General features: G+C 42.4%; 2 protein-coding genes across 4 annotated transcripts; one reads left to right on the top strand and one right to left on the bottom strand.

The window, feature by feature from the left end:
- The first annotated feature begins 509 nt into the window (after positions 1-509).
- LOC100191626 (uncharacterized) lies at positions 510-7498 on the top strand. 3 transcript variants are annotated; one of them, XM_035965616.1, is made up of 10 exons: positions 510-929; positions 1031-1108; positions 2609-3277; positions 3364-3466; positions 4826-4926; positions 5021-5195; positions 6015-6118; positions 6653-6753; positions 6846-6992; positions 7096-7498. In XM_035965616.1, coding segments are annotated over exons 1-7 (1443 nt in total). In that variant the 5' UTR covers positions 510-614; the 3' UTR covers positions 6017-6118; positions 6653-6753; positions 6846-6992; positions 7096-7498. The 3 variants fall into 3 exon arrangements, with proteins under 3 accessions (XP_035821509.1, XP_020405022.1, NP_001130527.1); NM_001137055.3 differs by having other exon boundaries at positions 521-929; positions 5948-6118; positions 7096-7416; XM_020549433.3 differs by lacking the exons at positions 6015-6118; positions 6653-6753; positions 6846-6992; positions 7096-7498 and adding an exon at positions 5295-5825.
- Positions 7499-11421: 3923 nt separating this feature from the next.
- On the bottom strand, positions 11422-16029 carry LOC100281993 (uncharacterized). Its single transcript, NM_001154908.2, has 5 exons — positions 15418-16029; positions 14822-14995; positions 12042-12137; positions 11812-11961; positions 11422-11697 (listed from the first exon to the last, which is right to left on the bottom strand). Exons 1-5 carry the CDS (start codon positions 15877-15879, stop codon positions 11566-11568), a joined length of 1014 nt encoding a protein of 337 aa, NP_001148380.2. The 5' UTR covers positions 15880-16029; the 3' UTR covers positions 11422-11565.
- Positions 16030-17124: the final 1095 nt, after the last annotated feature.

Raw genomic sequence — 17124 nt, 5'->3', positions numbered from 1 at the left:
GATCCCAACACTAAGATCGTAACATTAACATAGGTTATATACTAGTTGTTATTAGGTTAGGGATTAGTGTGAGGCCTAGGATTGGAAACGAGGTGAGCCTCAGTTCGTCTCGCGAGCCACACCCTGATAAATATTATTACATTATAAAATAATTAATAATATATAAGTGGAATATAAAATCATCATTCAATATCACGAGTAATCTAAATTATGAAATATTATAAATTCATCATCAAAAGCTAAGAAATAACCCTATTATCTATAGAATTATCCAATATTCATTGTTATTTTGCAGATTAATTAATTTGACAACTAATTGGCTTAAGCTCGACTTGCCCCTCCGCCGAACTAAAAAAAAATAGATTTTAGACTCGCCAGAGACTCACGAGCCATTCTAAACCATTCAAGTTCGAGCGGACTCGCGGGACTCTAGTTTTTTTTTCAGCCTAGTGGTGCCACTGGTTGATCGAACAAATATACTCGGTTCACCGAGCACAAGGAATCGGGCACGGACCAAAACGGGTGAGGATTGAGGAAAGGATGGGGACGACACACGCACACCAGAACTCAGGGTCTCAACCGCCGAGGCCGATCGAGCGAGGCAGACCGACACCATGTGGCTGCCGCACGCGTCCGACCTCCGCGCCTTCCTCGCGGCTGCTGCCGTCGCGCATCTCTCCTCCTCCAGGGCCTCCCGCGCCTCCCCGTGCGCGACCCCGCCACCTCCGCGGTTCCGCGCGTTCGCCTCCTCCCGCGCGTCGCCGCCGCCCTCGCCCTCGCAAACGGGATCAATCGCCTCTGCCGCCGCAGCAGCATGCGAGCATGTGGCGGAGAAGCCCGCTACATGCACGGCCGACGAGCTGCACTACGCGCCCGTACCGGGCACCGAGTGGCGGCTCGCGCTATGGCGGTACCTTCCGCCGCCTGAGGTGATGAGTTAATATAGATGACTGCTTATATGGGAATGTGATTGGTGGTGCTTCGCTTGTTTTTTTGTTGCTGATTCTGTGTGGTGGTTTCGTTTGCACAGGCGCCAAAGAGGAATCACCCGCTGATGCTGCTGTCTGGAGTGGCCACGAACGCCATTGGGTTCGACCTGTCGCCTGGGGTGAGTGAGGCAGTGAGCTAGTTCATAATGACGCTATTGTCTACTGGTGTGGTGTCTCCATAAACTACCCTGCAAATAGTGTGTAGTATGTAGTTGTTCTCTGTGAACAAAATTTGACATGTCATGAATTATGAGTCGCTGCGAATCAGGACACTACTCATAGAGAAACTGGCTTTGTTTAGTGCTCCAAATGCAGAATCTGCTGCTGTTCCAAAAAAAAAGGAAAATCAAATAAGGAACAGGTAGAACTTCTTAGTTCTGAATTCAGAAGTAGCTTAGTTCTGAGCAAACAAAATTCTAATGGAAATACATCGGTAGCACGTGCAATGGGCAAAGAGAGATCAACCAACCAGATAGTGACACGACTTCAAAATGATAAAAGTTCATATATATTCCCTCAATTCCAAATTATAATTCACTTTGACTTTATCCTAAGTCAAACTTTTCAAATTTTGGCCAAGTTATTAGAAAAATATATCAAATTCTACAATTTTGAACAGATTCTCTGTCAAAACATATTTCATGAAGAATCTAATAAAGCTAATTTGATGTTCTAGATGTTGGTGATTTTTTCTATAAACTTGATGAAAACTAAAGAATGTGCTACTTAGGACAAAACCAAAGTGAATTATAATTTGGAAGGGGGTAGAATGGAATTTAGTGATAACAAGAAATATGTAGCATACTGAACTTTAATGAGAAAAAATGAGTATTTCTGTAACTGATATAATTATTGCTGGAGTTTGGATGCTACTGGCAAAACTTTTCCCTTGTGAAATATAAACTTGCCAGCTACTCCCTCCATCCACAAATGTTGGTCGTTCTCACATTTGGAGGAGCCAAACATTTTTAACTTTGACCACATTTATATAATAAAATATTAATATTTATATTACATAATTAGTATCATTAGATAGATCTTTGATTCTATTTTTGTAGTAAAGTTATTTGAAGATATAAATATTGCTAATATATTCTATAAATCTAGTTAAACTTTATGAATATCATAGCGACAAACATTTGTGGACGGAGGGAGTATATAGCAGCGCTGAAAATTAACCTTAAACGACAACATGCTAGTTAGTTTCTTTTGTGCACTATCTTAATGTCCTAGTGGCTGCCCATGTATGATGTTATTGCTTTTCTACAAGCAGGAAATGAATTATTTATAATAATTTTAATTTCTGTATAATAAATTAACAATGGTATTCTTATTGTGATTTCTTAATTCTGGCTTTGGTTGCTTTCTGGTTACATGTTACACTCAAGAACAGAAATTATGAATTACTTACTCCCTCCGTTCTAAATTATACTAGGTTGTTTTGGCTTCTCTAGAAACATAGTATATTATCAACCCATGCACATAAAAAAGACAAAACGACCTATAATATGGGATGGACTAACTGTTTTCTTTGTATTGTTATTATTGTTCACGGTTATAGTTTTCTTGTTATGGCTTCCCTTTGACCCCTGATGGTAGTTGATATGAAATGCTGTCAGGCATCATTTGCTCGTCATATGTCCATGCAAGGATTTGATACATGGATTGTTGAAGTGCGTGGTGCTGGCCTAAGCACGCGTGAATCAGAACTAGCTGCAACTAACACCAAGTCTGACATCACTCCTGATCCTAATTTTGATGAAAGTTCTACAACAAAAGCAAGTATTGCTGTTCCTGCTGAGAATATGTCCAGTTCTCAACCTCAAATTTCTGAAGTTCCAGTAATAACAGATAAGAACATGGTAGGAACAAGTATATCAGAAGAACCACAGCTGGTGACAAAGTTGTCAAATGCTTTGGCACAATTGGGTGAAACATTCTCAGGTTATGTAAAAGATAGCCGGCTGAAAAACATAGCTGACAGTTTTTTTGATCGAGTGTCAGAACTTGCTCCTGCTGCCTCCGTAGCTAGCCTTGAGGAGGTTTCACAAAGGATTTTAGGTTTGTTGGAATTGCCACAGACATCAGTGATATCTGATCAAATTAGCAATTTAAGCCAGCGCCTTGTGAAGATTCTGGGGGAAAACCAACGAAGTGTTTCCCCTAAGCTGTTTGGCTGGCAAGAACGGCTCTCGGCAACCATAGAAGACCTACAGAAACAGTTGGAGCTTATTATAAGCTATGATTGGGACTTTGACCATTATCTGGAGGAGGATGTACCTGCTGCGGTTTGTAGGCATTCTTTCATGTATACTACTCAAATGGTACATTGGAAACACCTTTAAGAAGCGTGCAATATTTTCTGTTTGTTCAGATGGATTACATAAGAAAACAGAGTGTACCAAAGGATGGGAAATTGCTTGCTATTGGTCATTCCATGGGAGGAATCTTATTGTATGCAATGGTTTCAAAGTGTGGTATGTTTTGTTGACATGTCTCCTTTTCTCCTCGTACATATCTAGCCGTGCTGGTGAAGTTTTTCTTTTACTTGAAAGGAAGGTATGTCGTCAACTAGTAAGGCTGTAGTGTAAGTGTAACAAATCAAGCAATACCTTTGGTAGCTGTGGATATTATCACAAACACATAAATTACTGCAAATTTTATTCATCTTGATACCAAGATCTGGAACTTCAAAAAACTTCCCCTGGTCTCATCATGTTTGACCATTGCGTACTGCATGCAAATATTAAGTACAAATCCAAATTCCAAAGTCATGTGATCAGAATATATTGTGATTATCCTGTCTGGCATGTTATTTTCACTTCTCCTAGGATAACAATGGTTCTCCTCATCTACTGCAATTATCTCTACCACGTGACATCCTGATCTATCAAAATGGCTTCTGCACAACCCCTCAGCCTATCACAAATGCAAAAAAAAGCAGTAAAGCACCATTCGTGCTAAATCTTTGTCCATTTTTTTTCTCCTGATGCTGTTTCCTCATAACATTAATATCATGTTACTGGAGTTATTAAAATGATGAATTATCATCATTCATTTCATTTCTTGTACGCCCTTCCCAGTTCATTAGTTACCTCTGCTCCCTGACACCCAGGGGATTAGCAATGTTAATTAATGTTGACTCTCAAAAATCTTTAGAATATCCTCTCCCTGTCCCTCATACTGTACAGAAGTTGCTCCCTTCTAGATTAATGCCATATGTAAAATGAGCACTGGGTTGGTAATTTCTTTCTTCAAAACCATAGCAGAGAACCATTTGTTGGTAGGTTTGGTTTTCTTTCTCTGAAACCATAGCAGAGAACTATTTGTTGGTACATCTTTGAAAGTGGCTGAGGCATTACTGATAGCTTGCTGGACGTTTGCATACTTAAATTTGTCAGGAATCATCCTTGTTTAAATAGCTTCCACTTGAATTCTCATGGTCTTTTAATTCCTGGCTCTGTTAGTTTCAACAAAAAATACCTAGCATAAGAATACCATTTGAATCAAAGGACCATGTCATCACTCTATGATCTGAAGCCAGTAGTTACCTTGAGGCTTGGGCACAATGTGTCAGTTTAAATAGTAATCTATCATATTCACATATGAAATGTGACTAGTTCTGTGCAGAGACCAAATGACATCTTTCATCATTGACAATTTGACAGCACACCATCAGTTATGTTTTCTTTTTTTCGTGGTTCCATCTCCATTCCTTTTTTACATCAGATGTCAGTGTAATTGGTAGCTCGTCTCTTTTTGATATTTGTTCTGCTCAGGTTGTTTAAAATTCTTACCATTATATGGAACTAATTTATCGGGTTGTGCTTTATAAGGATCCAAAGGGGCTGAGCCAGAGCTGGCAGCAATTGTTACATTGGCTTCATCAGTTGACTACACAACATCCAATTCCTCACTCAAGTTGCTATTGCCGTTTGTAAGTTAACCATCAAACAGCTTTGCGCCCCCCCCCCCCCCCCCCCCCCCCCGCGCGTCATATGTGTAACCTAATGTTCAATATTTTCTATCAGGCTGATCCAGCTGAGATGTTGCGTGTTCCTGCTATCCCACTAGGAGCATTACTGTCTACTACCTATCCTATATCCTCTCGAGCACCATATATTCTGTCTCTGCTTCGGTCTCAAATTTCAGCCAAAGAAATGATGGACCCTGAATTGCTTTCAAAGCTTATCTTGAATAACTTTTGTAAGTAAATGCATATTTTGCTGTTTGGTATTGAAACTGTCAAGTACTTGTTTGTATTTAAGGGCTCCTGTTGTCCTGCATGAATGGGGTTTATGGAAGGGATAAACCGAGGCAAAGCCTTCCCATGCAAATGCGGAGAGGCTGCTTCAAATTCGTGACCTGGTGACTCATTGGGACCGCTCTCAACTGAAATATAGCCTTGAATTGTTTCACGTGAAGGTTTTCTGACTCGTTTGTTATGTCCATGGAACAAATGAACATACACATGTCATATCGGTATTACTAATATCATTTTTGCTAAGAACTTGCATAGGTAATGACGGTTAGATCTCCTGCCGGTTCAAGAGAAAAAAAAAGAATCTGCATAGGCTACCAATATAAGCCATGTGGCTCCTTTTAACAATACCAGAGTATCATGCGAACATGTTCATTGTATTTTGTATGCATCTCCTATACAATTTGTTTTGTTGTAACTTGTAAGTAGTTCCCAGATATAAGAGGTCAGATGCTATTTGATGTTTGTCCTTATGCTTTAGTTCTCAACTATTTATGGACATTTGAAGGAATATCTAATCTTGTTCTGTAATAGTAAATTTCATTGTTGCCACCTAAAAATGGTAAACTTCAAAACAGACACATGGTTCACTTGTGCTGTTATGTAACCTTATTCATTTATGTTCTTAACAATTTCCTGTCACAACTTTGTGTATGGTGTGTGTGGGTGGGTTGGGGGGGGGGGTCATGGCATACAGGCACAGTACCCGCAAAGGTTTTGTTACAGCTTACGACCGCTTTCCGTGATGGCGGATTGCGCAACAGGACTGGCACATTTTTCTTCAAAGAGCATCTGAACAAAATCAAGGTCCCAGTGCTTGCCCTTGCTGGAGACGAGGATCTGATTTGTCCCCCAGAAGCTGTTTATGGTTTGGCAACAAGCTCCATTTCTCCTTTGTTCTTTTGCAATAAGGAATCCTCCTTTTTATAGCACTAAACACATTAAGTCCGTTTGGATGCACTATCCACCTTTATTCATGTCTGTTGGAGTGGATTAGGGTGGAACTTGGTTTAGTTTTCACCCCAATCCACACGTGGATTGAGGTAGATACAAGTGCATTCAAACAAGCCCTAAAGTGTGAGTGGTAATTTCAACCAAAAGAATATGCAGCTTTGTTCTAGTGCCTGATCTAGTGCAATGATCAGTGTCATTAAAATTCATTGCCTAATTGGGATTAGCCTACAAACTGGCAGCCTAGGACTAAGGCACTACAATGTTAGCTCATAGCACAGTTTCAAAAACCACAATGGGTGGTGGCTTTAGCCAAATGCCTGGTGCTTATAAATTTTGTCCTTGATATTCTTCCTGAATTCCTCAGCATTTGGTTACATACAAGGTTGCATTTGGTTTGCTTTTTCGGAAGTTGTAACCAAAAAACCTTAATTTTTGTTTGCTTGTGCAGAAACTGTGAAGCTAATTCCTCAGCATTTGGTTACATACAAGGTTTTTGGAGGACCCGAAGGCCCTCACTATGCCCATTATGACTTAGTTGGGGGGAGAAAGGTATGTCGACAATAGTGATTAATCAGAGCTAGGAGTCTACCTTTGGTTTCTTGTACTCATCTTCACATTACGGTTATTTATACTATGCGCAGGCTGTCCATGAAGTATACCCATGTATAATAAAGTTCCTGTTTCAACATGACGAAGTGTCTTCATGAGTCTTTGCCATTCATGTCTGTAATTACAATGTTCAAGACCACGTCGAAATACATAGTAAAATTCCCAGACTGGAACTAAAGGTAGGATTTCTTTTTTTCCCCATTCGCACACCGGATTTGGTTACCTTGGTTTCTGCCATTAGATGATTGTTTAACTCACAGATTGTTGTCATTCTTATCTTAGTCCCATAGGCCATATCATTAGAAGCACAGGGGAGACTAATCTTGCTGGTTGCTGGCACCTCGCCGACCCCGTATGAAACCTTAAGAACCGATGTACGTACGTATGTAATTGAATTTGAGGTTGCAAATGTAGTTTCAACTACTTTTGAAGGGTTCGTGAGTGGCGTGGTCACATGCACGTTTCAGCCGGTTGACTGTATGAGATGAATGCAGTGTAGCTGTAGTTGCACGGCGGCTCTCAGCGGCAACGGTTGTGGACAAGAACTCGTGTCTATGTTGCAGTTCCACAACCAAAGACAGGCGCACTGCACAGATCTCCACCAGACTAGACAACTTTCATGGCGTTGTTTCTGAAAGTATTATATCGTATAAATTAAATAAAATACGAGTCAAGTTAGGATTTATGGCTTTTCCTTCGTAGTATAAAACGGCTTAGGCTTTTTAGGTGCTTTTTCGGAAGTTGTTTTTTTTTAAAAAAAACGTTGTTTAGTAGAGCTCTTGTTTTTTTATTGGGAAAAGGTAGAGCCGAAGCGCTGTCAAACAGCTGGCGTTGGTATTGATCCACTCTACCCAGGAGCTAACTTTACTCTAAGTGTCTTTTATTCATAAAATGTAACGTAAATGATAACAAATAATAATTCACACTAGATTACCAGTGGTAATAAATTTGAATAATAAATTTCTAGTGTAATATTTGATACGGTTGAACTTAAACAAATATAGTTTAATGTTATCGGTTACTATGTGAACCAATTCTAGAGTTTTTGAGGTATTTGACAAGAAGATTGCAACGAGCTCTAGAAATGAGTGTTTTTTTAAACATACCCACCCTTGGTTTTGGTATTTATATGTTTATGGTAGATAACGAGTCGAATATAATTATTTTTTACCAATACAAATTCTTGAATATAACATTATCTCAAGAATATGCACCATAAACATTGCCAATGTTCAAGAGTTCCTTCATCTAACGAGGTTACAGGCAACGTCGACGTAACATCGTGTCAAACAACTAGAAATCAGAAAGCTACTGCTATACTTCTATTAACAGTACAAATCCTATATATAAATATAGAACCGGAAAAATGCATAGGTTTGAAGTGGACACCAATTTACTAGATGGAAACCCAACGAGGAGTCCCACCCTATGACCTCTAGATGAGTTGGTTAGATGATCTGGGTAGCATTTCTTGTGTCCAGAGTTCGACTCCCTATAGAAGCGAATTTCAGGTTGTGGTTAAAAAATCATCTCGCTTGTCTCATGACAAAGCACAGGTCTAAAGCCTGGTCCATGTCGCAATTGCTCTCACATGGACTACGATGCCACTATATATGAGTGAGATAGGAGTTTGGGGGGAGGGGTTAATCGACCTATATGAGAAGATCTTAATACAGTGCCTAGGGGTCGTCTTATCCCCACATGCCGAGATTTTTTGCAGCTTGAATTAGAGGATGTGATGTAATTTTACTTTTGTAATGAATATTGGACAATGAACTAAACTTGAACTCTATCTAGAGCCGGTTCTACCTTTTTCCTTTCTAACCAAAGAGTTTTTTTTAACAAAGCAGCCATTCCACAACTCTAGTAACTTAATAGAAACATTAAGTTTTATTTTGGTCAAATTTGTTTGTCTTGTCTTTTATTATTTTTTATTAGATCTATTTTAAATTTCAGGGTCTAATATGAATTTTGGATTTTTTATATTTTTTGTCAAAATTTGAATTTTAGCCTTTATAATTTTGGGTCGTTCGAAACGAGAATGATACAATTAAACAAGAATGTGTTGTGGCATGGTCCAGCCCACAATAATTGTGGGTCATGCTGGCTCGAAATCAAACGTGTTAAACCTTTTCTGACTTAGGCCATGTACAACTATACTTAAGACTATAGATGGTTAAATGTGTCGCACGACACTGGCACATGCATTATAAAACACGACACTATCGAGCATGATTAATAATCGTGTTGTGTCTCTAAATGTGCTCAAACATGAAACATCCGTTTAGACACAAGACTATGTCTAATCAGGCAGGCTGCAGCATGGGCAGCAGGGTGCTGCTCTTGCCTGGCTCGTGACGAGAGGCGACCGAGAGAGCCCACTAGGTGACTCTGCTCTCGCCCGCGCTAGAGCGTGCACCCGATCGATAGGCAGGCGTGGGCGAGACAGAGGTGGCGTGATCCGATTAGTCCACGTGGACACATCAGCACCACGTGTGCTAGTCGTTGCAACTAGCCGTTTTGGATCGTTTGGAGTCTTTTTTTTGTTTTTGCAAAAATCACGAATTTCATCCCCAATTCATCTATAAATACCCCTACCTAGGTGGAGCTCATTCGACACACAATTTCATCTCATTTCTCACCTATAAACTCCTCTGTATTCACACAATGTTGGGTTGGTCTCTAGATTTCAACACCTTAACGGGTCTCTTGCAGTCCAACGGATCACAAACCCCTTCGTTTGACGAGCCTTCTCCACTGCCCCGTTGCTCCGATGTTTCGACTTCAGTCCCCCATGCACTATTTCTAGCTATGTGTCCAGCACCATACCCTTATCCCTATCACTTGCATACATACCCGCCGCCTTCATATGGTCAACCTCTAACTTTCCAAGCTGGAATTCAAGCTTCTTTCTCGGTATATTCGTATGCCCCCTCCTTTTGTGTGATAGGGCAAAGACGACTGCGCGAAAGACAAAGACGAAGGGGAAAGGGAAAGAAGCCACAAACACGGATCAACAAGTGAAGCATTTAAAATGAAGAGCTTGTGAGGTGGATTAGTGAAGGCTAAGCTCTTGAAGCAATGAAACATTCTAAAAGGCCGATCAACTAGGGATATGGACCCCGTTGAAAGACGTATCCATGCCAACATCATAAAGATGGTCGAAAAAGAACTTGGTCTAGTAGATGACGAAGAAGAGGAACTGAAACCGGAACATAAAGAGGAGGAAGATGAGGACAAGATCGAGGACTCCGATTAGATTTATGTATTTTTAATCATCATGTAAATTTATTTTAATTATTATGAAATTTTTGTTTTATAATTTAATAAAAAATATTATGTTGTGTGATTTCTGAGCGTTGAAATAAATATGCGTGAATTACTTAATTCTGAAATAAAAAAGATGATATAGCTATAGGTTGAGGCTATATAGCCTGTTGAAGGCTATGCACTAGAACAATATGGGCGTGAGCGGAGTCGAGAGCTGACGTGATAGGGACGAGAGAGAGATAGTACATTGGAACCAACCTCATGTTGTGGCAGCAATATATGACACTATTTCACTATTTCGCTTTAACAAATATGGTTTCAAAAACAGGAATATTCATATCAATATAGACCAAATTTGTCATATTTAAAACAATAACAAATCACAATTCATAACTGCAATCGTATCTATACACCACTTAGGCATGTTTGTTTGAACTTCTAGGCAACTTCTTAGCATGAAAAGCTGGAGTACCGAAACAAACAGATAGCTTTCTGGTTTAGCTTCCAAAAAGGAGAAGCACAAAAGAAGGAGTTTATATAGAACGCTAAGAGCATCTCCAATAGTCTTTCTAGATTTCACTCTCTAGATTAGCATTTAGAGTCATTTATATTAAAATCACTTTTTATTCAATCTCTAATAGTCTTTCTATATTTTGTTTGCGCTCTAGAGAGTCATTCGCGTTTTCTATATTTGGATAGCGAGACCAGAATAGAAGATGACTATATTTGGATAGTCATTTAGACAAGCTATTGGAAGGTATTTTTGTATAAAAATCTTTATTCATATAGAGAGCCTCTTGGAGTTGCTTAAAAAAGCCTGGTGTTTTGGATTTTCTATGCTTTCTAAGTTTAGAAAGCTAATAACATAAAAAGTTACCATTTTTTCAGATCAAAAGCTCAACAACTTTCCAGAAAAACTTCAAAGGTTAGCTCAAACAAGATCTTAGTAGTGCCAGCCCATCATGCTAGGATGATAGCATACCCATCATGCTAGGATGACATCTTAGACACGACCATGAACCTCGTGGCGTGTCAACACGAACACTATATAAACCAATGTCATGACAAGTCATCAAGAGCCAACCGATTTGGTACAGCCTAGAAGCTATATAGTGCTAGAGCCAAAGCATTATGAGTCGTGCCTAGTGCCAACCTATTTGGTACAGCCCACTTGGTAATCTGTAGCTAAGACCATGGAATCTAAATAGGTTAAAGACCACAAAATCTAAATAGAGCCTAGATACATTATGAAAGAGGTTCATCCTATCTGTTACTGCAAAACCTTTTCCTAATCACTCTAAGATAAGAGGGTATCAAGTCTGTAGTTTGCTGGAACATGACCAAAACATGGCATTTTCTTTCTGCAAGATGAAACAAATGGATTGTGTTCATACAATAATAATATATATAACGGACTGTACAGGACAACAGAATTTGCTGTTTTCACCGAGATCTACAGACAGCGTGACTGGAGTTTGGATTTCAATTCTTGCTGACGGCAGTCTTGCAAACTGGGCAAATGTTCTTCTGCGAGAGCCACTGCTTGATGCAGTACACATGGTAGCTATGGCCACAGTCTAGCCTTCCCATCTCTTCATTTGTTTCAAATTCTTCCTGCAACGTACAGTATAAATTAGACTAGTTTTAAGACTGAACCACAGTCCACAGGGTACTAACATAAAGAGGTTCCATGGAATCATGTTTAAAGAAATGGAAGTATGGGCATACTTGGCAAATGCTGCATTTTCTTTCCATTTCTGTTGCGAACCGTAAGGAACTGAAGGATGGGTGCTTGACCTTCCGAAGGTTGCGAGTAATCTCGTCGTCACGTAACCCTGTGTTGACATATCCAATTTTGTCTCCAAGCTCGAGCAACTCCTGCGAAGCAAAGTGTCTGATCATTGACTGATGGCAGCGGACAAACACAGATACAAATTAAGAGCCAAGGGGGTACATACCTCGTATGTCATGTTATCAACGTCAAGGCGCCAATCCTGGTAGCGGTCATACATGTTCATTCCTCCCAGTAACACTCTTGTCTGAAACATCCTTATCTGCAAATACAAGGAAAAACGAGGAATAAGAAACTGCTGGGAATTTCAAGTGATTTGACAAATGACAACTGAATGTGATGGCTAAGGAGCAGATTACATCATTATTATCCACTTTAGCTAGTAAGCATTGTAGAAAGAATGACTAAGACCCCGTTTGGTTTGAGAGACTAAAGATTAATCCCTTCATTTTAGTCTCATTTAGTCTCTAAATTACACGGTGGGACTCAATCACTCAAACAAGGACTAAACTGCTTTAGTCTCTAGTCCTTTAAGGGATGACTAAAAGGAACTAAACCATATTAATTCCATTTTTGCCCCTCATTTATTTTAGTTGCACTAATTGCGGGAGAATGATTCATTCAATGTGTTATGAATACTTTTAGTCCTTATAACCAAACAGTGTAGGGACTAAACTTTAGTCCCCTAACTAAACTTCAGTCACTGAACTAAAGAAATCAAACAGACCCTAAGGGGGTGTTTGGTTGCTAGGGATTAATTTTTAGTCTCTCATTTTTAGTCCATTTTAGTCCCTAAATTGCCAAACACAGGGCTAAAAGAAGGATTATCTCTATTTTATTCCCTTTGTTTGGTAATTAAGGGACTAAAAATTAGTCGCTAGAAACCAAACACCGCCTAAGCATTATACACCAAACACCGCCTAAGCATTATACCCTTCGCAATCAAGCATGACTTCCATTTGTATTAAGTGCAGGCTGAAGTTCAAGAGTGGCATAACCTGCCGACTGAACATATGCAAGACATTTTAATGGCAGGACAGAAAATTTCATATCAATACTTTCGATTCAAGTTAGTCTGTAATACTATATCTTAGTAGGTTCCTAAAGTAGAAATATGCAGGAAACGGTAATATTTATGGTGCAGAAAGTGGGCTACGGACAAATTTAAGAAGATCACTTGGGGGGTTAAATTATCATGGTATTGACATTTTTTTGATAAGGGGTTCCCCATTTCTATTATTATCATGGTATTGACATATTTCACACAATGTGGTTTCTAGAAAACTGCAACTATTGCAGCATCTATTTATCAACGTCAGGGTACTATGTCCACTCTACAATATGCTCTCATGGTCAATCAAAGGCAGAGACAGTACGAAATATGGCACCAAGGACCATTGTTTGTAAAAAAAAAAGACTACAAGATCCATTAAAGAACACAAAAGCGCTAGTGGGCAAAGCGACTGTAGACCAATTCATTTTCAGATATCTACTCTATAATAGCCATCTGTTAATCAGGTTAGGAAATAGCACCCAAGTAGATTAACAGTGTGTTCAAATATCTGTTAACTGGAGCCTGTACAGACCGACAATGATTGTGGATCTTGATATTGAATGATTTTAGGTAGAGGCCATCAGTAGGCAGGTGCGTACATAGAAGAAATGACTCCGGATCTTATGACTGAAGTAACAGTTAAATGATATCAAGCATAAAAGATCCCCTCCCCCCCTCCAAGCAGGCAGAAAACAATAGTAAATCCAGCAAGGCAGGCTTGGCACTGATCATAAATGGTCACCTGCTAGCATCACCCATTAGTCAATGAAACCAGCATGTCTGTTTCTTCCTTGAACATATTGTATGATCCACCCGAACAGTATGCCAAAAGAGAATCGAGCTATGATTGTCAGGCGTTCCACTACTGCCCCCATTGCCCAAGAGCACAATAAAGAACAAACCTCTACGTGACATTTTGTCCAGCTCAGTAAGGAGAATTCTGTATTCGTACTTGTCATTGGCGTTGGAATGTACAAGACCAAACCTCACTTTGGTTGGGAGGTCTCTTTCAATGGCCACACTGGTCTTGGTTTGATTCCTTCACCAACTGTGGTTATCCTAAGACTTAAATCAGCAATACCTCTACATGACATTAAAGTATTAAACTGGACCCTAGGCACAGCCGCAAAGAAGAACAGTGAAGCACCCATGTTGTGAAATACTGACACTACCTTTGCTGCCCAAGTGCAACTCTGGCATAGACCTAAGTTAAACTATCTCATCTTTGTCAAATTCCTATAAAAACGACAAATAATTATACCACCAAATAGTAAGCATCAATAGATTCATCGTTGCATAATTTTCTATAAATTTGGTCAAAATTTTAAAGTATTAAACTGGACCCTAGGCACAGCCGCACAGAAGAACAGTGAAGCACCCATGCTATAGTTGCATTCTTTTTGGGATAAATGCAGTAAGCAGCTAATCTATCTATCTGGCTATAAAACCTCTCTGTGTGTAGTCAATTTCGGTTGCTACGCACCTCCATTGTTGACACCCTAATATAGGTGCTCATGACAATACCGACGAGTCACGGCTGCAACCACCGGTAATCATTGTGCCTGTTAAGGCACCGGTTGAGTTAACAATCTCCACGAAAGCCGCCATCTCACGTCACGTTTAGCGCACGAAAGGAGCAAGTCAACCACTTCCAACTCCCACCCAGTCGCCCGCCCAGAGGCGTTACCAAACAGCGTACCAGTCGGTTACCACGCACGCATCACACGCAGAAACATGTCAGGCGAGCGATCACGCGTTTAACGACCCTGCCCTACACACCAACAGCTGGAGTCCGCAGGCCATGGATCGATGCGGTTGATGTGTGTAAGCAAGCGAGATGGCGAAGAGCAACCGTCTGTCTCTTTGCAATGCAATGCAATGGTATGCCGTACCTCTTCCTCGAGTCCTCCGGGGGAGTGGCGCCACCCGCGCATCCGGCGGAGGCGGCCGGAGGGGATGAGATCGGCGCCGAATAAGGGGGCATCGAGGTGCGGCGGCGGCGGCGAGTCCATGAAGGACGAGGATATCTGCTCCTGCACGGTCACCCTCCGGGACAAGCACGGCCTCTGTTCAGGTGAGAGAGAGCTCATCAATACAGCAGAACATGGCAAAGATTCCACTTGCGTAACATTATAGAATATTAAAATAAAGGAGTTCACGCGGCCAGAGAACAACGAACAGCCAATCGCATTGATCTTTGAACAATATTGACGACCGTCCGTAACCACGGTTGTTAGGATTAATTAGGAGATTGATGGCATTAATCAAATTTTGAAGGGGACCAGAAATGCTGTGAACCTGACACAAAGCACGCAAGATGGCAGAAGGGAAAAATATATAATTATTTGTTTAAAAAATAGAACGATCGCCAGCCAGAGTGAACGAACGAATCAGCCAGAGTGAAATCCTTTCAAAACGAACGAAATCTGAGCACGAACAGATCGAAAGCAAGTGGCAGGCAGCAGAAGCGAGGAAGCCGTGGACAGACCTCTCTGTGGGACCTGTCCCCCTCGGCGCCGCGGCCGCCCCTCCCCACCATCTGGTGGCGCGCCACCACGCAGTTCACGGAGGACGCCTCCGCCGCGAAGGGTATGCCGGGTGCGCACCACACGTCGGCGCCGATCCCACCGGTGACGAAGCCTCCTCCTCCGCCCCCGCCACGCTCCTTCCTCCTGTCCCTCCCCCTCCTGCGCCGCCGACCTTGCCAGTCCGCCGACGACCGCACGGCCGCCGCCGCCGCGGCCTCCCCGGGCGCGTACGCCTGCGACGCGGACGCCGACGTGCAGCCCAGGCCGCGCAGCGCCGCCGTGGCGAACCCCTTCCGCCTCCCCTCCTCAGGCGCCGGCGCCGGCGGCGGAGGCGAGGACGAGGAGGCCTCGCCGCGGGGATGCAGCAGGAGGCGCCGGATCCCCCGCCGGCGCTCTACCGTGGGCGAGCGGTCCCCTGACATGTCGCGCAGGGGGAGGGGCGTGCCTAGGCGTAGGCGAGGCCTCGGCTCCCCTTCCCTGGCTTGCTCGTTGGGCCCGGAGGCGGTGAGGGGGCGTCAGTAATGGTGGCAGTATGGCGGAATCGACGCCCGGAGGGCTCTCTCTGTCTTCGTGTGCGTGGGGTGGGGTGGAAGACCAGGGTGAAGTAGGGTCGTCCAGTGGAGTCGCAGCCCGAGGCAGGCAGGCAGGCAACGAGATGGATGGAGAGGTGGTAAATTCTTGTCCCGGATTTGGTGCGGCGCTGGATTTGAGGCGATGGGAACATGTTCTGCACTTTAAAAAATCCGAGCTCACAGGTAAAATGCTTTAAAAATGAAGTGGCTGTGTATGTATGCGGACTTGCGGAGTACTGTACGAGCACCAGCTGTATATCTGTATTTTTACTAGCAGGAGTAAGTACAGTCCTTTGAAACCCGATAACGTCCGCTCAGTACTACTACACTACACATGCGAGCGAGAATCCGAGCAATCGGGCTCTGCATTTATCACGCAGCAGCGAGACGGTCACGGTACTCCACGTCCACAAGCATCTAAAGGACCATGTGTGCCCATTCATGGTTCCGTGTGGGGTTGGTGAATCTGAATGAGAGTGAGGGAGAGCGAGGAGGGCGAGGGCCAGTACACTAGTACAGTGGTAACGATCGATCTCTGCCTCTTTTGGCTCGGTGACGACGCACTGTGCTGTGCTGTCAGCACACCGGCACCGGCACCGGGGTTTTGAGTATCCTGCATCCCAAGTCCAAAATATGGGCGGCAGCGGCACCGGTCGCAACAAGCCGCTCCGCACAATCGTCCTCCGCCTTGGATCCTGCCATGCTGCCAGCATAGTAAAGGACATGCATGCAGCATTAACAGTGTGAACTGCTCTGCTCCCCTCCCAGTCAGTCAAAGGGAACAAACAAATGCTCAGCTGGCAAGTTGCTCCTTTTTCGTCCCCGTCTCTCCTCTGTTTTTTTATAGGAGTATGCAATTATACTACTATTGCATGCCGAGACAAGACGAGGTCCCCGTTAACAGGAGAATCTGTACGTTTCCTACCCGAAACAAATCTCCGGTCTGCAAATCTGATGAGTCATCCATCCATCCTTCTGCGTCCTGTTCTATTCAGCGGCGCGCCAGCCATGGCCATGCTCATCACCATTCGGACATGGGACGACGAAAGTCCAACGGCGGAGCGCCCTTCTCCAGGTGAAATATATTCTTTTGCT

Source organism: Zea mays, chromosome 3 (genome assembly GCF_902167145.1).
Source record: "Zea mays cultivar B73 chromosome 3, Zm-B73-REFERENCE-NAM-5.0, whole genome shotgun sequence".
NCBI lineage: Eukaryota > Viridiplantae > Streptophyta > Magnoliopsida > Poales > Poaceae > Zea > Zea mays.
This window is presented reverse-complemented; position numbering and strand designations above follow the sequence as displayed.